Source organism: Lycium barbarum, chromosome 3 (genome assembly GCF_019175385.1).
Source record: "Lycium barbarum isolate Lr01 chromosome 3, ASM1917538v2, whole genome shotgun sequence".
Classification (NCBI taxonomy): Eukaryota; Viridiplantae; Streptophyta; class Magnoliopsida; order Solanales; family Solanaceae; genus Lycium; species Lycium barbarum.
The window spans coordinates 8,168,954-8,191,326 of NC_083339.1; the positions used below are offsets into that span (position 1 = coordinate 8,168,954).

Sequence of the window (22,373 nt, forward strand, 5' to 3'; positions counted from 1 at the left end):
GAGCAGTTGAATATAGGCAATACACTGGCCAACACAGGCTCCAATCAATACCAAGTTGACCCAAAGGAAAAACCACCAAAATGCTTCACTTGAAACTCATAGAATATGAACTTGATTAAGAATCTACAATTTCTTCTTTCAATACCAATAACTTTTAGAGACTAGAGTGAACGAAAACACCAATTTTAGACAAGAATGAGATCAAGTTCCAGGTAACAAAAGCTGAGCTCTAATTTTATGAAAGTTTAGAGTTAATCATGCAAAAAATAATTTCTAAGTTCATACAAAAAGATGAAAAAACTTAATCTTATGATATACAGGAAACATGATCATGTCTCCTCCCACAAATTCTGATAAACATTGGCCATACAATGAAATCTTACATTAGAAAAGCATAGGTGTCTACTCATAGAAGCTACTGTATCCTTGTACTTGGTTCTTTTGAAAAGATGATCCAGTGCTAATTCACTAACATCTACAGTCGTATTTGTTTCACTTTACAATGAGTTACAGATTTGCGCTTCCCCGTCAGATTTTGAGTATTCCAGTTTCAATTGTAGTGCACCAGTTCATTCTGCATGCATAAAACTGATTGCGATAGAACATTATATAAAATGACATCTATGATGATTTAACGGTCTGCCTAGCCACTGCAACAGGCTGGAAGAAACTGATTGACAGGGAAAACCACCAAAAAGGTTCACCTGAAACTCAGAATAAAAACCTGATTAAAAGCCTGTAATTTCTCCTGTCAATTCCAATAGATTAGAGATACTAGCAAATTAGAAAAGCTTACTAAAGAGACTAGCAATTTATTAGTTTAGCTAGAACTTAAGCATCTGTTATGTCCTAAAATGTTCTACGACTATGTGAATCATATTGTCGAGACAGCAGACAAGTTCGGATTTAGCAGAAGTGACTATAGAAGACATTGAAAACGTTTTCAACTCGAGTATATCAATAAGCTAATGGAAACATAAGGACCTAATTCGACAACAGTTTTTTTTTTTTTTTTTTTTTTGATATAATTGGACAACAGTTAAATAGAATCAGATGAACGCACATATCAAATCTAACATTCAAAAAAGATGCTCCATAACTTTTTCATTTGGAAGATATGTCCCTCTCCTAGTAAGTCATTGAATGTATACTCATCTCCATTTGAAGAACTTCCTTTACTAATTTATTTCCTATTTTGATTACCTTAATTTATTTATTTTCTTAATTAGGAACTTAGTATTTGAAAAGGAAAAAACAAGTTGCATGGAGAAAATAGTAAATTGTTTGATTAACACTCTAATAACTACAAACTATAGTGCTTATGCATCAGTTCAAAATAATGTGAACAGCTTACAGAAGAAAGAAAGCATGAGTATGATGGATGAGTAGATGGATCCATTCCGCGACAGACAGGGTCATCGCGAACTGCACTTACAGTTATAGAGCTATAATGTAGACCACGTAAAAAAAGGAAAGGTTACAAATGTTCCTTTTCTTTATAAAGTACTGATAGTTTCTTGATGATTACAGATGCCCCTTTTATATAAAGTACTCCTTCTGTCGCCATTTATGCAGCACCCTTTGATTGACAAGGCACAAAGTTTATGAAGAAAAAAAAAAGGAAGACTCTTGTAATTTGTGGTCTAAAACAAACCTTAGTTATTTGTGTATTTATAAATCATTACATTAACAGTATAGGGGAATTTCAAAGATAAGAGTTGTTTCAAATAATTAAAAGGTGACATTCATTGACTAAAAGGTAAAGTGTGCCACATAAATTGGGATGGAGGGAGTAATAGTTTCTTCTTTTATGGGACACAGACAGCCACATAATTTTCAGAAGTCAATACTTAATAATTCAAGTTTCATGTATAGCGCATCCTTACTGGCTATTCTGCTCGGACTCTCCAAAAATGTATTACTTTTAGAGGATCCAGCACGCACCCGATGAAGAGTCCGAGAAGCATTTTCCGATGTGGATTGAAAGGAAGTTGGGGATGGACATAGATCCTTCCGCCTATCCGGAGTGTTGGAAATATAGCCATTTTCGATTTTTTATTTCCCGATCATTGGAAGCAATCTTCACTGGCACAAGGATCTCCTCACAGCATCGGTCCTTTGCCAAGATACTCATAGAGGAAAGCAAGTTTTGATTTTCACTTAGTAAAGGATTGACGATCATAAGGTTGGGTGCTCATGGTATAGTTTGTTTATAGAGAGAGATTTATGTTGAAGTGCCTGCAGAGACACAGTTTCTATCCTTTTGATTGTTCAAATTTAAGTAAAGATGGAGTGCTTTCCGAATGCTCAAGGAAAATAGATAAAGTTGTTAAGACCAATTTATTTTGCTGATGTAATATATTCAGTTGTCTAAAATAGAAACTCTCTGGGGGAAAGAGCTTACCACCGTGGCATTTCATGAATGCATTAACTGTCGCATCATTTACTGGTGGAATAGTGAGCATAGTCAATCCTGATTTTCTTTTGCCATTACTCAAATTTAGAATCAGGCCACATCTTCCCGATAGCATATTATCCAAGGATCTTACATATGCAACAAGTCCCTAGCCATAGTGGCGGCGGATGTAGCATGATAGGTGGGGGTTCAATTGAACCCCTAACTTTCGACGCGGAGCATAAACTTCAGAAGATTACAATAAACAATAGACATGAACCCATAACTTTTAAAATACTATAGGTTCAAACTAAGAATCTTAAAAGGTTGTACCCCTAGAGTTTAAATTTTGGAGCCTAGCCATATATATGATTTACAGAGTCTTTCTCTTCCGAATAGTGATACCAGCATTTTCCAATCTTTTTAGCTCCTAGATATCCCTGTGACAAATTTGCTTTACTAACTGCTTCCAGCTGAGAAACATACTTTTAACTGACTTAAAAAAACAACCTACTTTTAACCTAATCTTCATGGTATCATGTTGTCGGAAGAGAATGTTTTGACTATTGCTAATTCTAATCAAATGATGTGAACAAACTAAGGTGTGTCAGAAATGAAGTCCAATCAAAAGGTGTTCAGTTTCTTCCGGTTTTCATGTCCCAAGTGTTACTCGCTGGTAGAAGGATCCGGAAAAGTTAAAATTAGTGCTTCTTTGTTTCACATAAAGTATACTCAGAAAAAATATAGCTGGGTGTTAGAGCATAAGGATACAATTCTTTTCCTTTTGATGCAATATTTTATTTTTTTTCCCTTGTTAATGTTGTTGTGGTTCCCCATTTGTCGTGGTAGTTGTTGGGCGTGTCTGTGGGAGGTTCAAGGTCTTCGTCTCGTTTCCGGCATAACATCACTTTGCAGATATGATAGCCTAAATTTGTATCCATCAAATTGCAGCAAACATAATGTTCCTGAACAGGTTTTTTATTCTCTCACACTCCATGAGCAATCACACCCTCTTTCTTAGGAAAACAGAAAAGAAATAAATAAAGAGGAATGCAAGAAAGAGCCTCCTCCCTGAAGCATGCCTCTATATTTTTGGGAGCCTGTCTCTATACTTTTGACAGCTTTTGCAATCCCAAATGGGAAAGAAGCTTTTCTTCCTACTTCATCCCACTCTTGGTGATAACTGTGCTCCTTCTTCACCTTCATTTCCTCGTTCTCCCCTTTCAATCATTCTTAATAGCTCTGAATACCTTAGATGTGCTTCATGGTTCCAGATAGATTTAAAATGCATGTTATCAACTTCCGAATGTTCTCCAGACCACCAGGCTTCCGGTGAGGTCATATCTGTCTCATGCTACATTTCAACTTCTCCAATTCAAGTTGTTGTTTCAAAGATTCGAGCCGTTCAAGTAAATCAATGTTTTCCTGGTGAAATCAAACATCATAGACAAAGTATTAATTGAACTGTGAAGATGATGATAAAAATTTCCCATGTGCAAGTGGCCTTCACCGACCAAACACAAGAAAGTAGAAGAAAGAGAAAAAATGCGCAAAGAAACACATCAAGAAAATTGTCTAAAACATTCACCTTCTGTAGCAGGTCTAATTTCTTCTTAATGCTCCTTCAATAACTGCTTATTCTACACAAAAGGCTATATGTTAACAAACAAGCAAATGAGGTGCAACGGTTAACTCACTTTCTAACTAAAACAGGCAAGGGAAGAATTGGAACTTCTTTAAATTCAGAAGGAGTCCAAACATAAAGACGTTTATAATGCATGAAACGTGCCTCAACACTCAGATCATGTGAAACAAATGATTTTCACTTGACTATGAACATAGTGCAGATGACATGTTCTATATCTTGATACATAAAATGGACAAGACAATAGCAAACAGCAGAAACAATGCATCAATTCTCTTTACAAAGATCAGGATGAAAAGAACTAAGAGGGGTTCAAGGAACAGGATAATGTAGAGCAACAGCGACATTTGGCTCAAATTTAATTGACCTATTCCGTTCCGTCTTCCCACTTATTTGAATGTTCTAGCTTTGCATTTTAGGATAATATCAAATACAACTATGTAAACCTGGTTCTATTTTCTCATAAAACTAGGTATCTCTCCGCGAGTGAGTATTATATAAAGGACAGTTAATGATATCAATGTCACAGTTTTCCTTCACCTCATTCCTCTCGAAATTCTGTATTACATTAGAATTACCGTTTGCAGTAACTTGTATCTTTTCCCCGATTTGAGCAACTTATACAGACAAGCATCCGTGACTTATAAATCTGCTACCAAACAGAATTAGACTAGGTTGTTCCTCAAATTTTCCTTAAAACTTCTTGATAATTTTATTCCACAGTTCCTTTCTTTTCTGAGAACACAAACAGGAGTCACTGCCTCTTAGAAATCTACGGCATCATCAGGTAGAATTTTTTTGAATTGGTAACATGGCGTCATCAGGTAGATTGATGCAAAGCAATTCCTTCAAGAGCTAAAAGTTTGTCACTCTAATAAACTAGGTCAATCCTTTACTAAGTGAAAATCAAAACTTGCTTTCCTCTATGAGTATCTTGGCAAAGGACCGATGCTTGGGTAATAAGCTATCAAAATTTGCTTTCCTCTTTAATGGGTAAACCGATGCTTCTATATAGTAGAAAAATAAAAATATAATAAAGTATTTCTATCTATTTTTTAGAAGAGTTGGTAATATAAAGTATAAAATGTCATTTTTTTGCTCTTAAATAGAAAAGTGGGTGGGACCACAAAAGATTTTTTTGCTCTTAAATAAAAAAATGGGATCAAAGGACGAACGACGATCTTGCTTATAAATCAGCTCTTTTATATAGTAGTAAAGTAATACACACACACACACACACACACATATATATATATATATATATATTATGTTCAAAACACGATTAATATAACATTGTAGTTTGTGCTCCGTATCCAAAACTTTATTATATTAGTGTTTGCTACGAATACAAAGTTGGCAAAAATTTATTAATACTTTTTAAAAGAGAAGAGTTATTTAAAAGAAAACTATTTTCCTCTCTTTGAGATAAAACAATAGCAATATTTAAGCATCAGTTGATACTTTGAATTTTAATTCGATTAATTTAAAGGTGTAAAATATTCTATTGTTAATGTATGTGGATTAGGCCTAAACAATACCTATTATTTTTTATCAAAATTTGATTTGGATAATTCTAATTCAAATTATTATATTAATTTTACATGTTTAAAATGAAACAAAGTAGAAATTTGATTTTCCATTTAAATGAAGAACTACTATTTTTTAATTTTTGGTAAATATTTTTGGTTTAACTCATTTTACTTGTCATGTTGTGTTTTGCACGATTTTTTAAGGAAACGTCAATTAGAATTATAATTTCACTAATTTACCTTATTAATTATTTGATCTCCATTTAATATTATTTTTTCTTTTATGACATTAATCTCTTTTCACATTTATTAGAGTAAGGAAAAAATGAAAAAGTAATTAAATTCTATCTTATTTTAATATATAAGTATTTTAAGTATGTTGTTGTACAAAAATTTCATTTGCTCCCACTAATGGATTAATACGCATGTGGCAATGAATCCATCATTATTGATTTAATGAGATACTTTGGAAAGTACATGAATATTGTTTGATTTTTTAATATGGGATGCACTTTTTTTTTGACATTGTTTGTTTTTTTAGTATGAGATTCACTTTTTTTTTTTTTGATATTGCTTAATTTTGTTAATATGGGTTCCACTTTTTTTTCCGTGAGTTTGGAGATGGTGGGTTCCACTTTTTATTTTTTATTTTTTTAATATTGGTTGGTGTTTAGTATGAGGCCCACACTTTTTTTTAATGCAAGGTTCCACTTTTTTTTTCCGTGAGTTTGGAGATGATGGGTTCCACTTTTTTTATTTTTTTAATATTGGTTGATGTTTAGTATGGGGGTCACACTATTTTTTTTTTAATGCAACGGACGACGAAGCATGGGTCCAAACCCATGCTTCTATATAGTTAAAAATTGTCCCATTTGGAGTACGAAATTTTCTTTGGAGTTAATAAATCTATTGATTAAAATCTTCACAATTGACTCATCCCTTAGGAATCTAATTTAAACTGATATATGCTTTACTTCCTATGTTCTAATTTATGTGTCAGCAATATCATTTGAGGAATCAAAGTGATTTTTCTTTGACCACACTTATCTTAAATAAGTCTTAAATATTTCGGATTTTATTAATTATTACATGATTCATAGTAATGTTATTTCCTTTTTTAAACTTAAAGAATTTATATCCGACTCCACACGAAAATTTAAGTACTTTGACTCTCGTATTGCAAATCTCGCCACGTAAAGTGGAGTGGAGGGAATAATTAGTTCACTGACATTTATTACGTAAAATTTTACCCAACCAGTCCTTCTTGAGGCAAGTAACAAGAATATCATATTTTGATCTTGTTGAGAAAAGAGAAATTTTAGAAAGTAAAATAGGGAAAACTTTAGTATTCATGTTTTATGGGAACAAGAAGCTACGGTAAGTAATTATAAACTTAAGCGTACTATACCATGAAAATATGATTCATGGAATTATTCATACGAGCAATATCAAAGGGAAATAGTACTAATTATAGGCGCCCATTTAATCCCTTAAACATCCAAGATAGGAGTCTATCTAACCCCTTGACATCTAAGATGGGAATTTTATTAAGTACTAATAGCAACATGTAATAAGTAAAACACACTTTTAGTAAGGACGTTGTCCGACAATGTTGCCTACAGGATCATAGTTGCAAGAAATGAACCACCACCCATTGTTGCAACGAGCCCGACCACAACCTAGTTTGACTGAGTTACGCCAGACTACTTGAGTATAGTGTCCGCACTGTTTCCCGGCAGCACATGTGTTGGTCCCATAGTTGTAGTCAGCCTTCTCTGCCACCCACAACTCCACGGCCTTCCTCCCCGTGAAGTCGCCGCTGCCCTTGGCAAGGTTCTCCCCTGCACCAGAATGAATCAAGTTGCAATCCCCCCTTCTTGAGTTAGCGTAGTTTTGTGCTTTGGATGCCAAGCCGGCATCCCAAGTCATTGGCCCGACCCCAACTTGGGAACGAGCGTTGTTGTGAACCGCAAGATAGTCTTGGGGTGAATTTTGAGCGTCACAAGAGTGAAATATGGCTAATACCATGACATAAACGAGTAACAATGGGATGTTGAATGACCTCATTGTGTTTTAGGTTTAGTGGAGAGAAAAGAAATCAAGTATTGTGAATTGTGATTATGAATGTGAGATTAGTAGTGTATATATAAGTAAACATTGTGGAAAATTTTGTTTTGCATGTGTGAAGAAAATTCAAAGGTGATTAGTAGAGAGAAAAAGTAAAAAATGCTCCTTTATATTTCTTAGTAGGTTCAAAATAGTTCCTTAAGTATCACCTAAGCAGTTTTTTGGTTCTTTAACTAATTCAGAAATGAGCATTTTTGGTCCTCTAAATTTGTTAAAAGTGAGCACTTTTTGGTCTTGATTGGATATTTATCTTATTCTGGTCGTTAAATTTAATCGAAACTCTAAAAATTATTAAATTTAAACATTGTGGAATTTTGTTTCGCATGTATGAAGAACATTCAAAGGTGATTAGTACCATTGCATGGCGTGTTCCGGGAAGTAATATCTATGCTTTAAAGAATAGTCATACTTTAAGTTAGGACGTTCATTTTCTTCAAAATCATGTTATCAAGATTAGGTTAAACAACACTAATTGAGGAGATAAGTATTTGGAATTCAAATTTATTGGTCCAAAGTTTTTTAGTCCTAGGATAGGTGTGGTGGAGCTAAATGACTTTAAATTTACTGGTTCAAACCGGTTTGGCCATAAAACTACTGTATTCACTTTTTCTGGAATAATTTTTCACTTTATTTGAAAATAAGTGTTCGGCATAAAAATTCTGAATCCAACTTGAAGTTGTATTTTAATTTTGAAAAATAACTTATAATGTGTTTTCCAAAGCTCACTTTTCACTTTTGAAGTTGTATTTCAAATTTGGAAAGTACATTCAAGCATGAACAATATTCCAAATATATTTTGCAAAAGGTATAACCAAACACAACCTGTCTTAACTTCGACTCTAACTCCATAAATTCCAAATAAAGTTAGAAAAATATTTGGAATCCATGGCCAAACGCCTACTAAGTCATAGGATAGGTGTGATGGATCTAGCTGATAATTCTTTGCTTAGTAATAGTGACTGCCATCGCAGCAATTCTAGTCATCGCTTTCTTTTTAACGGGTCACAGACGCAAATTAATTTTTAGTAGTCGGACACTAAGTTCCAAATATAAATGATTAGAGAAAGAAATTTTTTATTCACCCCCTATTTGGATAGAATAGAATTATTCTATCAGAGAGAGAAGACTAACTATTTGTTAATCACTGAAAGCAATGACAAAATGAAAACAAATTGATGGACACTTAAACCAGATCAAATAGTTGGTTCTTGCGTAGAAATTGCGTTGGCCCATAGAAACTAAAATATTTTCCGCTTTTTTGGAATTTTTGAAGAGTCGTGTTTGATTATTTGCATAGGGTTTTAACATATTTCCAAATTTCAAATTATGTGAAAAAGTACCGGAAAAAAGTTAATAATTCTCATAAGCCTCACATCACAGCGGAAATAGTATACATTTTTGGATTAATTAGCTGAATAAGTATTTCAAGCATAAAGTGCTGAAAAGCGTTTTTTAAGTGTTGAAGCTGAATTTATGATTAAATAATTACGTGTTTTAGATAAAAATGATGAAATAAAAATAAACAGTGAATGTGTTTATTAAAATATCAATAATAAACATTTTGTCCGTTAAAATAATTGAAATGTGATTAAGTTGTTAACACTAAAATGAGCTTTTTGTTGCAGCATGTTTTATTTAATGTTTATTCATATACAAATTAATACGTTACCTTAACTTATAAGCAACTTATAACTTATATAAGATTATTTTTAAGACGGATAGCGAAGCACTGCACTGTATTGGGCCAAATGCGGAGTATACAACTATACCAATGCAGGTAGGACACGTGGCATAGAGGACAAGTCATAAGGCGAGTCAGTACTGTTACCACCGGTTGTAGCACCGTGGTACCGGAGAAGTACCATGCCCGGTGGTAAGTATAATAGCTCCGGAAGAGACACCAACGGTCTTCCGTTATAAGTCAAGTCAGGCGTTACAGATTCAGTGCAATCAGACTTTATGACCCTCTTCATTATTCATTATTACCTTGTATTCAATGCTCATTATGGGCAGCGCATAATACATGGAATATGTGCCCCTAGCTCTTAGTATAAATACAGGTAATCATTCCCATTGTAAGGACACGAAATACAAGATAATACTCAGTTTCTATACAAATTCTTTGCATAGCTTTTTAACTTTATTGTGTTCATATCAGCTCCGGTGCCACCACTAGATTTGAACGGAGGAAACTACGCCCAGGACAATCGTTTACAGCCCGGGCTTTTTCCTTACTTCAACTCCAACTCCATAAATTCCAAATAAAGTTAGAAAAATATTTGGAATCCATGGCCAAACGCCTACTAGAGTCATATGATAGGTGTGATGGATCTAGCTGATAATTCTTTGGTTAATAATTTCTTGATTACGATCGCAGCAATTCTATTCATCGTTTTCTTTTTAACGGGTCAGGACGCAAATTAATTTTTAGTAGTTCCAAATATAAATGACTAGAGAAAAAGAAATTTTTTTATTCACCCACTATTTGGATAGAATAGAATTATTCCATGAGCGAGAGAAGACTTTAACTATTTGTTAGTCACTGAAAGCAATGGCAAAATGAAAACAAACTGATGGACACTTAAACCAGATCAAATAGTTGGTCCTTGCGTAGAAATTAATTGCCTCACATCCAGGCAACTTCGAATGAGAATTAAAGACACAGCGGGAATAGTATACATTTTTGGATTAGCTGAAATTTAAGTAGTTTTTGAGCGTCAAGTGATGTAAAGTGCTTTTTAAGTGTTGAAATTGAATTTCTGAATAACTACTTACATGTTTTAGATTAAAAAAAAATGTTGAAATACAAATAAACAGTTAATGTATTTAGTAAAACATATACTAATAAACATTTTGTCTGTTAAAATAACTTAACTGTCATTAAGTTGTTAACACTAAAATGAGCTTATTATTGCAACATTTTTTATTTAAAATTATCTCATATACAAATTAATACATTACCTTAACTTATAACTTATATAATAATATAAGATTATTTTTAAGACGGATAGTTGGATAGTGATGCACTGCACAAGGAGGGTCAGATGTATACTTGCACAATAGCGTACATAGGGTTTTCAGTAAGCGGTGTCAATATTGATAGAAGAGAGAACAAAATTTTAATTATCACATACTATGTAATATAAGATATATTCTTGACCCATTGGTTTAGTTTAGATTTAAGTTAGAAGTGGTCTTGGGTTTAATATTACTTAATGACTTAACCACAATTTTAGGCAAAATATGTTATTTTTTCAAAAGCATGCTTAGGTTGAGGTTCGATGAATCCTCCTACCTCGAGGACCAAAATTCAGAGCTAAACCATCTCAGCAAGCAACATCCTTTGTATGGGGGTGTCATTTCGTGTAATATATATTCATGGTTTTAAAATACATATAGCAAAATATTCGAAGACCTTCGCTCAACGTCGGTCTACCCGCAGGTTGCTCACACGCAACATTAGCTTAGATAGACCCTGGATCTATCTTTTCGTACGTGTCTTCATTCTTTGCTACGTGCTAAGTTTTACAGGACTTAAATTTCTAATTGCGCCTTTTGTGGTTTTTACTCGACTAGGAGAGTTTATTATGGTAGATCAAGTATATCAGGACTGTATGATTTCGGTACACAGTAAAGAAACCTGGTCGATCTCATTAAGTTACAGAAGGTTGACTTTGTCGTCATAAAGTCCGAACAAGTTCAAAAGGCTAAAGTTATATTTTGTGTTTGGTACAATGGAAAAATAAACTATTTAGAGATCTTAAATCCGTTCATAATCAACATTCCTTAAGACCTATGGGAGAAAAAACTTCATATCCTTAAATACATAACTCTAGAGTATCGAAACCTCTTTATGATTATGACCTTCATTTGTTAGAAAGTCAGCACACTGATTTGCCTTTGACATATCAATTTATGAGGCACTCCTTCCTACTGTGTAAAGTTATATAGTACTACTATAGAGTACAAGTATTAATTAAGCAATGATAAAAGGATATTTATTTTTTCAACATTATTTTCTAGGCAATGTTCACTCCAAATGAATAGTGCTTAATTTGATCATTACATGAATTTATCACAAATACGTAGGCATCATCCTAAAACTTGGTGGAGAAATGAGCAATCTATTTTCTCTTTATGGTATGAGAACAAAATTATCACTTCCCTTCCAAATTGTCACCAAGACAAAGAGGACATTTAAAGAGCATAGATTCATTGATATCTTAGCTCCAAAGCCAAATGTTACCAAGAATCACCAAAATTGTCTTCAACTCATTGAGGACTTTATTCAAACAGATTGTAAACAAAATTATAAAGACCCATTGGAAAAAAAACTATCTTTTTCTGAGCAAAATTATAGACACCCATTGAATAAAAAACTGTCTTTTTTGAATTCAAATGAAGATTCAATTTCATTGCTTTTTAGGTTTCATACAGAAGGATCTAAAATTGGGGTTAGTTTAGTATCAAATGCAATGAGTTTATGTGCATCAAGAAGAGATTTTAGTATAGGGATTCAAGTTCATTGCTTAGTGATTGTTAATGGGTTTTTATCCAATGTTTATGTTGGTAGTTCTTTGATAAGTTTTTATAGTAATTTTGGAGGAGTGGTGGATGCTTACCAAGTGTTTGATGAAATGCCTGTGAGAAATGTTGTGTCTTGGAGTGCTATATTAAACGCGTTTGCGCAAGAGAATGAGTTGGATATGTGTTTGAAACTGTATAAGGGTATGAAGGGATTGGGGTTGAAACCTAACGAATTCACGTTTTCGAGCTTGTTGAGCGCGTGTATGGGTAACGGGTGTTTTGGTCATGGTAGGAGTATTCATTGCCAAATAATTGTTACAGGTTTTGATTCGTATAGACACGTTGTGAATGCCGTTTTGTCGATGTATTGTAAATGTGGGGAAGTAAAGGATGCTCTTCGCGTTTTTGAAAATGCGAGGAGCAAGGATTTGGTGTCGTGGAACTCGATGATTTGCGGATATGCACAGCAAGGACATGCAATTCAAGCTATCGAACTTTTCGAGGAAATGAAGAAGCAAAAAGTGAGACCCGATTCGATCACCTTCCTTGGAGTGTTATCTTCTTGCCGCCATGCAGGTTTTGTTAAAGAAGGCATGTATTACTTTAATTCAATGGTTGATTATGGTGTGAAGCCAGAGCTAGATCATTATTCATGTATCGTGGATCTTCTTGGACGAGCACGGTTATTAGAAGAGGCTCAGGAGTTTATCGAGAAGATGCCAATTCAACCAAATGGTGTTATATGGGGTTCCTTGCTTATGTCGTGCAGGCTTCAGGGGAATTTTCGGTTGGGGATTGAGGCTGCGGAGAATAGGCTTGCACTGGAACCGGGTTCCATGTCTACTCACTTGCAGCTGGTAAATTTATACGCGGGGTTAGGATACTGGGATCAGGCAGCTAGAGTGCAGAAGTTGATGAAAGAGAAAGGAATTAAAAGGGATCCTGGTTATAGTTGGATCGAGATAAGTAATCAAGTTTTTTGGTTTACTGCTGAAGACTTATCGATGGGACGTAATAAATCAATTGCTAGTTTGGTGGATATTTTGGTGGATCACATGAGAAGCTTTGGTGTAGAAGAATTTGATTTCAGTGAATAGTAATGTAGAGTAGATGTTCAATTTTGCTTTGATATGAGCCAAGATTCTTCTTGACATATATCAGGGATAACCATTTTGACTTTGGACAGCAGCACGAGTGCAAATAGATTGTTGAGAAAATGGACCTTGAGCTTAATTCTAACTCCAAAAGTTAGCTCATTAGGCGAAGATTGCAGAACAAGGTGACTGGCCCTGTGGGTATTCAAAGTTGAAGGAGTGTCTCCGTGTGACCTATAGGTCAGGGTTTGAACCGTGAAAGCAGCCACTAATGGTTGCATTAGGGTAGGTTGTCTACTTCACACCCCTAGGGTGCAGCCCTTCCCCGGACCTTGCTAACACGGGATGCTTTGTGCACCAGAGTGCCTTTTTTTTTTTTTTTTTTTTGGTGCGCAAACAGAAATGCAAATCGGCGAGCACTATGTTGTGGGTTTGGCAAATCTGATTGGCGGGCAATGCACTTCTAGTGTTGTTTATCCTTGTAAGGGGATTGCTACAAATGGATGATAAGAATCCTGTTCAGCCAGCAGTGGCATTTAACATTTTTCTAATCTAGAAAGTTATCAAGTGAGTGTCTTTGCTGAGACTATTAGGGGATTTCTGAGTAATCTATAAGGATTTGGATCGCTGCTAGATAGCTTGGGCGTAAAACATGAAGCTTTAGCAATTGAACATTAGTCACCATACTAAGAGAAGAGTAACAATGGTCTTCATCAAAGAAAAAAAAAAAAAAGGAAAAAAGAAAAGAGTAACAATGGTTCTAGTGAGATTAACCCAAAAAATTCAGTTCAGAATGAGCATTGTCCAATTGTGTGCTTCGCTTGTTCGTTAGAGCTTTAGTTTTTCTAGAATGTGCCACCGTCGTTCTATGAGTTGCGTCATTCATAGCCAGCAGGTGGTAAGAAATATGAAACTACTTTGGATGCTACTTGGATGACTAGTCCATCAACCTGGATTAAGCATGAAGGTCCTATTTATCCCTACAATTCTGTGACCTCTGCAGTCTAAATAGTTTTTTGAGAAGTGATAAACAAGTACTAGCAGCTGCAGGCATTTGTTTTCTCTTCTTGATGGAGAGCCTCTTTTTCTACAGTCAAGAAAAAATCAGCCAGTGGAATAAGAGCTCCCTAAGTTCCAGAAGGATCATTATGTTCTTGATGCTACGTTGATATATATAGTTGGTGGTTTAGAAGGTTAGCAGGATTCATTGATGAAACTAGTATTACTGCACTAGCTTTGCCTTGAATAAAACAACCTCTTATTGTGTGTTACCATGTGAAATAGAGAAGATTTGGTGATACTGAATCTGTTGATTGAAAAACAGGAAGGAGAGTACAACTATTTCTTTGCAAAAATGAAGATGATACAATCAAGCTACTGCAGGCTCAGTTTGATCTTCCAGGTCTAGCTTTAATAAAGGCCAGTGACCAAATATGCTCTCCACAAGTCCCATTTCATCCCAGCTATCAGCAGTTGCAGCTTCAGACACTTGCTTCGCATGGTAAATTTTATAGTCGTCCAATTGCCCTAACCACTGATTGCTTATGTAAACAGCCTGTGAATCATCTGCATTATGGCTGCCATGCTGAATTACTTCACCTGCAAACAGGTCATCTGATTTCTCAGAGCCGTTTATGCAGGCAGGTACAGCATCATCTCCCCAGCCGCCAGCAAAGTAGGATACAAACTCCGGTAGCCAGTTGGATGGAAATGACTCTCCATAAGGACCACCATCGCTGTAGCTTCCATCATACCAAGACTGACTGCCACACAATGAGGGTTCTTGCTTCTGCTAGGAGAAGTGCTATAAAAAAATAGGGCAACTAGGTGCACAAAGCATCCCGGGTTAGCAGGGTCCGGGGAAGGGTCGTATCCCTAAGTTGTGCTATAAATTACCTGAAAAGGAGTGAAAAGAAGGAAGATAATCTGCTGGTGCAGAGAGTATGGTCTTTGGTTCTGATGCTCACCTATCCAATTATCTAATACGAAAGTTAAACGTGTTTGGAATAATGTTGTATGTCAACTACGCATTAATTCTAAAGTAGTTGGCGCGACTGTATAACAGTCCGCTCATTTCAGGCTATTTTGTCATAGTATTAAGAGAATTCGTAATAATTTAGACTATTCTATACCAGTTATTAATGTACAAGTACTGTTTTCTTTTATTCAAGTTTGTGATTTGTTATGCTGTCACACAGGTGAAGCTGTTTGAAATAAAAACTGTTGCTAAAGATATTTTGATTTCTTTTGCTGTGAAACTATTAAATCACATATTTGGTTTGGCAATTTTACTCTTTTTGGATGGAATCTGTTTAACAAAAAGAGGCAAACCACCATTACAAAGAGAGGGGAAAAAGTTGTGGAAAAGCATCTAATTTTATCTAAAACGAATCGTTTGCATGAAAATACATGGAAATTGGCCTCTTCCTATTACCCCTCTTGCACCAGAAAGAAGACAAGAAAACCAGAACTAAAACAGTAGTCCTATATATGTAACTGCCACCGTAAACCACTTAATCAAAGTATCTATACAAACTTCAAACTTAAGATATCATACGCAAAACGCAGGTTATCTGGTAAATTGAAAGGTTATCTTTCGCAACTAGCTAAAATATATGGATGTAGTTGTATGAACACAGCAAAGATGGTACATGACCTTAAGCGATGAGAAGAGCAGTTGAATATAGGCAATACACTGGCCAACACAGGCTCCAAACAATACCAAGTTGACCCAAAGGAAAAACCACCAAAATGCTTCACTTGAAACTCATAGAATATGAACTTGATTAAGAATCTACAATTTCTTCTTTCAATACCAATAACTTTTAGAGACTAGAGTGAACGAAAACACCAATTTTAGACAACAATGAGATCAAGTTCCACGTAACAAAAGCTGAGCTCTAATTTTATGAAAGTTTAGAGTTAATCATGCAAAAAATAATTTCTAAGTTCATACAAAAAGATGAAAAAACTTAATTTTATGATATACAGGAAACATGATCATGTCTCCTCCCACAAATTCTGATAAACATTGGCCATACAATGAAATCTTACATTAGAAAAGCATAGGTGTCTACTCATAGAAGCTACTGTATCCTTGTACTTGGTTCTTTTGAAAAGAGGATCCAGTGCCAATTCACTAACATCTACGGTCGTATTTGTTTCACTTTACAATGAGTTACAGATTTGCGCTTCCCCATCAGATTTTGAGTATTCCAGTTTCAATTGTAGTGCACCAGTTCATTCTGCATGCATAGAACTGATTGCGATAGAACATTATATAAAATGACATCTATGATGATTCAACGGTCTGCCTAGCCACTGCAACAGACTGGAAGAAACTGAGTGACAGGGAAAACCACCAAAAAGATTCACCTGAAACTCAGAATAAAAACCTGATTAAAAGCCTGTAATTTCTCCTGTCAATTCTAATAGATTAGAGATACGAGCAAATTAGAAAAGCTCACTAAAGAGACTAGCAATTTATTAGTTTAGCTGGAACTTAAGCATCTGTTATGTCCTAAAATGTTCTACGACTATGTGAATCATATTGTCGAGACATCAGACAAGTTCGGATTTAGCAGAAGTGACTACAGAAGACATTGAAAACGTTTCCAACTCGAGTATATCAATAAGCTAATGGAAACATAAGGACCTAATTCGACAACATTTTTTTTTTTTTTTTGATATAATTGGACAACAGTTAAATAGAATCAGATGAACGCACATATCAAATCTAACATTCAAAAAAGATGCTCCATAACTTTTTCATTTGGAAGATATGTCCCTCTCCTAGTAAGTCTTTGAATGTATACTCATCTCCATTTGAAGAACTTCCTTTACTAATTTATTTCCTATTTTGATTACCTTAATTTATTTATTTTCTTAATTAGGAACTTAGTATTTGAAAAGGAAAAAACAAGTTGCATGGAGAAAATAGTAAATTGTTTGATTAACACTCTAATAACTACAAACTATAGTGCTTATGCATTAGTTCAAAATAATGTGAACAGCTTACAGAAGAAAGAAAGCATGAGTATGATGGATGAGTAGATGGATCCATTCCGCGACAGACAGGGTCATCGCGAACTGCACTTACAGTTATAGAGCTATAATGTAGACCACGTAAAAAAAGGAAAGGTTACAAATGTTCCTTTTCTTTATAAAGTACTGATAGTTTCTTGATGATTACAGATGCCCCTTTTATATAAAGTACTCCTTCTGTCGCAATTTATGCAGCACCCTTTGATTGACAAGGCACAAAGTTTATGAAGAAAAAAAAAGGAAGACTCTTGTAATTTGTGGTCTAAAACAAACCTTAGTTATTTGTGTATTTATAAATCATTACATTAACAGTATAGGGGAATTTCAAAGATAAGAGTTGTTTCGAATAATTAAAAGGTGACATTCATTGACTAAAAGGGAAAGTGTGCCACATAAATTGGGATGGAGGGAGTAATAGTTTCTTCTTTTATGGGACACAGACAGCCACATAATTTTCAGAAGTCAATACTTAATAACTCAAGTTTCATGTATAGCGCATCCTTACTGGCTATTCTGCTCAGACTCTCCAAAAATGTATTACTTTTAGAGGATCCAGCACGCACCCGATGAAGAGTCCGAGAAACATAGCTTACTGGTAACGACAAACTTTTAGAGGTTCCACTTTGTTTTTACAGGAATTTAGAAGAACTCAATGCATAACATCAATTAACGTATCAATGGACACTCTTGCATAAGAATGTATTAATGAGCACACATACAGTTGCGAACAGTACCATCTATAAACAGGAAAAAGGGAAAAAAAGCTATTCGGGACAAGCCAAAGAGCAAAATAAACAGATGCTATGTTTTACCTGATAAGATACCTTTAGCAATCACATCCAAGAAGAGGACAAAGAATCATACCCGAAATTAGGAATCTGTCAAGACAGTTAAAGCAACCTAGTGACTTAAGCACCTTGAACTAAAATCTAGTGCATCATAAAAAATAAAAAAAAATAAAAAAAATAAAAGAAGGAAGAAAGAAAGAGAAGCTACCTCAGAAAAAGAAAAGCACAACTAAGTTGAACTCCATATTGCAGCATTGAAATTCTCTAACTCCTTTGAGCTTGATCCATATACCGCTTTAATTGTGTCTATGCAACAACTGCAATCGGATCACTTTCTTTAATCAAAACAGCAGTATCTGATAGAATTTCACCGGTCAAGACTCAAGACTTTCACAAAATCTGTACGCAACGAGTAAATGAGCAAACATCAATGAATTACCTGCAAGCTTCCTTGTTGAACTTTTTCTTTTCAATCCCATACAGTGTCTCAAAGATGTCCGGTTCCACCCGACAAAAATATGGACGATCTAAAGCAAGTGAAAAAACAATAATTCAAGAAATTCACCAATATAACAAAAGCAAAAAAAAAAAAAAAAAATTCATCAAGAGATAAATAAATGTTTCACCTGCATAAATGGAGCATTTTCTTGTGCTCTTATCAAAATGTATGCACCATCCATCAGAACCCACCAAGCTGTTGAATAACTGATAAGAAAATTCCATGTAAAAAGCTTCAAACTTTATGTAATAGCCTTTTCATTTTAGATGTCCCAAAATATTTGACACAAATCTACTGTTAATAACAATCTGTTCATGTTGGAGTCCTAAAATATTTTACACAAAATCTATTACTTATATCTTAAAATAAAATAAAAAATATTACTTTTCTGTCTTACTAAATACAATCATAGTTTGACACTTCACTACAACAACAACTACGTCTCAGTTCCAAACAAGTTGGGGTAAGCAAATGAATAGCCCATTATTTCATTTAAGCTCATTTCATATCTATGATAATTGGCAAGTTGGGGTAAGCTATATGAATACCCACTATTTCATTTAAGCTCATTTCATGTCTATAAGAATTCATCGTGGATTGGCAAGTTTAACGTTGGCTGCTAGCGCCTACAACAGCCTTCCTCCTTTATTCGGGCTTGGGATGGCAAATATAATACAAAAATTGAATTGACATAAAAAGATCCATGACCATTCAAATACTGTATTAAACATGACAGATCAGTACTAAAAAATAAGAATTAGCGACAGATAAATTTTGTAACTAAACAGCAAAATATCCTATTTAGCAACGAATTATAAAAAAATGTGTTAACTATGACAAATTTAGCAACGATTAGTGACGTGGGTTCTTTATTCCTGCTGTTAAACCCTGACGTTGTTTTCTTGATAGTTGCCAGTGGTACACCAGACTTCGGGGTGGCTATCTTTTGCTTTAAACTTTCTATTTATAGTCAACAAATATCTAATAACACTACTTATTTTAGATCACGAAATTCAAAAGTCTTTCCTTTCATTCTTAAATTCCGTGTCGCTCAAACACGTTCATATAAATTGGACGTACACTACTCCCACCGTCCCAATTTTAGTGTCTTATTTTCCTCTTTTTTCTGTCTCAGAAAGAGTCTCTTTTTATACTTAGTAATTTGACAAGTTTAAAATAACAAGATTTAAAGGACTACAAATATCTTGAGCCTGTTTGGATGGGCTCATGTTTATAAGCTACAAACAGCTTATAAGCTAAAAAAATAAGTTGGTAGTCTAACTTTTTTTTTTGGCTTATAAGCTGTTTTCAGCTTATAAGCTGTTTTCAGCTTATAAGCTGCTTTAGATAAGCTAAGTCAAATGGGCCCAATTATTTTTTAGCTTATTTTAAGCATAAAATGACTTTAAGCTGACCAGTCAAACACTCAAAAAAGCTAAAAATAGCTTATAAGCAACTTATAAGCCAATCCAAACGGCTCCTTAAATATAATTTAAGACCATAGGATTAAAAAAATTCTCTTTATTTCTTAACTTCGTAGCCAATCAAGCTAATACACTTAAATTGGGAGAGAGGGAGTATAAAACATGACAAATGTAGTATAATCCATCATATTCATCAAACCCACATAATTCAAACTCTTGGTCTTGGTCACTACCCAGTGTAATCCCACAATAGTGGGGTCTGGGGAGGGTAAGATGTACGCAGCCTTACCCCTACCTGGGTAGGGAGGCTGTTTCCGATTGACCCTCGGCAACCCTCCTCCTTTATCCGGGCTTGGGACCGGCAATGTGAGCGAGCTCACACAGGCGGAGTTCCACATAATTCAAACTCAAAAAAATTAAATGAAAACAAAAAAAAAAAAAAAAAAAAAGAACCTCAACATCAGAAGGGTCATCGAAAATCTCTTCAGGAGAAGGAAAATTCGGCCCTTTTTCAAGTTTACAACATGCACCACAATTCTTGACACACTGCCACGTGGGTTCTTTATTTCTACTGTTAAACCCTGAAGTTATTTTCTTTACGGTAGGTCCACTGGTGGTTATATTTGGTTTACCAATTTGGGTTTTAGGGTTTGGTCTCTGACGTGGCTGCTTCGCCTTCGCCGCCGTGGGAACGGTGGCGACACGTGGCAGAACCACCATAGCTAGGGAAAGAGACATTGGATTTTCTTATGGATTGGTTAAGCCATTGCCGCCAGATAAAAGGCGGTAAAAGGTCAAATATACCCCTGTACTACTGTCAGAAATAGTTTAATTATAACCCTCTCTTATACTTTCGTTCGTAATATGCCCCTTCTATTATAATTTGACACATTATTGCCATTAATATTAGATAAACACGTGTCAAGCTCAAAATTAGATGATTTACTCTTCTTTCCAATTTTAGACGGGTGAGTTTTCAAAGAAATTGGGTATTTAAAATTGTGGGAGGGAGAGGAAGGGGAGGGTGAGTCATTTTATTCTGAACTTGACACGTGTCTCTCTGTTTAAATTACCGACAAAATTGTGCTAATTATAATGAATGATGTATATTTGGATCGAAAATATAATGTAAAAGGTATATTTAAATTGAAAGTATAACGAGGATTATATCTGAAAATATAGGGTATATTCGACTCTTTCCCGTATAAAATGGGTCATTTGCACTTTTTCCCTATTTATGTTGGTCTGTCCCTTATAACAAGCAACTTTGAAGAAATTGCACGATTCTCCCTTCAAATAGGCCAGTCTTTAATTATTTTTTTTTACCTTCAAAATTGAACTTTAGCAGTGCGTAAGTTGTTTAAGGGCGGGAATATAACTTATGAAATATTATGATACGAAATATAAACTTATGCTCCTGAAAAAATTGTTTGCCTCGAGTGGCAAAATTAAAGACCGGCACAAAATAGGAGAAAAAGGTGCAAATGACCCAACAATTTTTTTGCGGGGCATAAGTTAATATTTTCGCACTATAATATCTTACAAGTTATGGTTTACGTACTTAAAATTTATATTCCACTAGGCATAAATTTGGCTACTTAACGACAAAAATCAAAGACCAGCCCGTTTGAAGGATACACCGTGCAATTTCATAAAATCTTTAGGCGTAAGTGTAGAAATAGCCTCTTTAGAGACGTTTATAATTTGTCCTTTATTTTTTTTAAATTTTGCAAATATGACCATACACTATACAAGCGAAAGCACAGCGAATTTGAGCTATCACTTCCGAATAACTTTAGATCAAGTGGTGTGAAATTTGATCATGAAGTTTTTTTTTTTTTTTTTTTTTTTTTTTTAACGAAAACTTTAGTATATTAATCTAAAGTTTTCAGTAAAGTTCAATTTCTAGTCCATTGGTCTAAAAGCTTCCAATCTTTCCTCTGCTCCTGTGTTAATATTAAAGACATACAATTTTGCAACTTGAATGTCGATTACTTCCCTTCGTATTTCAACGTCATAAATCTCTTGATGTGACAGCAGTATGCCACATGGTCATGAAAAGCAATTCTATAGCTCTAGAATTAACCAAAGTAAAAGACACATCGGTCTATGGGATAATGATAGTACAATAATACTTCTACTAATAAGGGAACGAATAGGTATTCCAGACTGGAATCCTGCTCTACCAATGCGGAGAGAAAAAAAAAAGCGTACTAACTTTCTACCATAATCCTCGACTTCTACGCTCTCCTATCTAGGGTTTGATGGACATTACGTATAAAGAGGAGGATCGCGACCAAA

The 22,373-nt window shown here is 34.7% G+C and overlaps 4 protein-coding genes across 12 annotated transcripts in view; 2 read left to right on the plus strand and 2 right to left on the minus strand.

Annotated features, from left to right (window-relative positions):
- The window catches only part of LOC132630147 (pentatricopeptide repeat-containing protein At2g37320-like), a 94,911-nt gene that overhangs the window by 7,712 nt on the left and 64,826 nt on the right, over positions 1-22,373 (plus strand). The window lies entirely within an intron of this gene.
- LOC132630143 (uncharacterized) lies at positions 207-20,913 on the minus strand. 7 transcript variants are annotated; one of them, XR_009578488.1, is made up of 6 exons: positions 20,526-20,909; positions 18,776-18,854; positions 18,589-18,676; positions 18,358-18,466; positions 18,174-18,239; positions 207-704 (listed from the first exon to the last, which is right to left on the minus strand). XR_009578488.1 is itself a non-coding variant. In XM_060345704.1 (6 exons), the coding sequence occupies exons 1-4, from the start codon at positions 20,808-20,810 to the stop codon at positions 18,379-18,381; spliced, it is 540 nt and encodes a 179-aa protein (XP_060201687.1). In that variant the 5' UTR covers positions 20,811-20,910; the 3' UTR covers positions 207-704; positions 18,226-18,239; positions 18,358-18,378. The 7 variants fall into 7 exon arrangements, 5 of the variants coding, with proteins under 5 accessions (XP_060201687.1, XP_060201685.1, XP_060201686.1 ...); XM_060345704.1 differs by having other exon boundaries at positions 18,226-18,239; positions 20,526-20,910; XR_009578487.1 differs by lacking the exon at positions 207-704 and adding an exon at positions 16,281-16,692.
- Positions 6,886-7,681, minus strand: LOC132630140 (pathogenesis-related leaf protein 4-like). The gene has a single exon (XM_060345698.1). The coding sequence runs from the start codon at positions 7,634-7,636 to the stop codon at positions 7,157-7,159; it is 480 nt and encodes a 159-aa protein (XP_060201681.1). The 5' UTR covers positions 7,637-7,681; the 3' UTR covers positions 6,886-7,156.
- On the plus strand, positions 11,574-15,552 carry LOC132630141 (pentatricopeptide repeat-containing protein At2g37320-like). Of its 3 annotated transcripts, none has more exons than XM_060345699.1 (2): positions 11,574-14,818; positions 14,927-15,552. In XM_060345699.1, exon 1 carries the CDS (start codon positions 11,812-11,814, stop codon positions 13,318-13,320), a length of 1,509 nt encoding a protein of 502 aa, XP_060201682.1. In that variant the 5' UTR covers positions 11,574-11,811; the 3' UTR covers positions 13,321-14,818; positions 14,927-15,552. The 3 variants fall into 3 exon arrangements, with proteins under 3 accessions (XP_060201682.1, XP_060201684.1, XP_060201683.1); XM_060345701.1 differs by having other exon boundaries at positions 14,958-15,552; XM_060345700.1 differs by having other exon boundaries at positions 11,574-14,510; positions 14,642-15,552.

Coding starts and splice junctions, on each gene's coding strand:
- LOC132630140 (XM_060345698.1), bottom strand. CDS start 7,636: ATGAGGTCATTCAACATCCCATTGTTACTCGTTTATGTCATGGTATTA.
- LOC132630141 (XM_060345699.1), top strand. CDS start 11,812: ATGAGCAATCTATTTTCTCTTTATGGTATGAGAACAAAATTATCACTT.
- LOC132630143 (XM_060345702.1), bottom strand. CDS start 20,810: ATGTCTCTTTCCCTAGCTATGGTGGTTCTGCCACGTGTCGCCACCGTT. Junction 18,855..20,525: donor ATGACCCTTCTGATGTTGAG/GTTCTTTTTTTT, acceptor TTTTCTTATCAG/TTATTCAACAGCTTGGTGGG. Junction 18,467..18,588: donor TTCAACAAGGAAGCTTGCAG/GTAATTCATTGA, acceptor ATCCGATTGCAG/TTGTTGCATAGACACAATTA.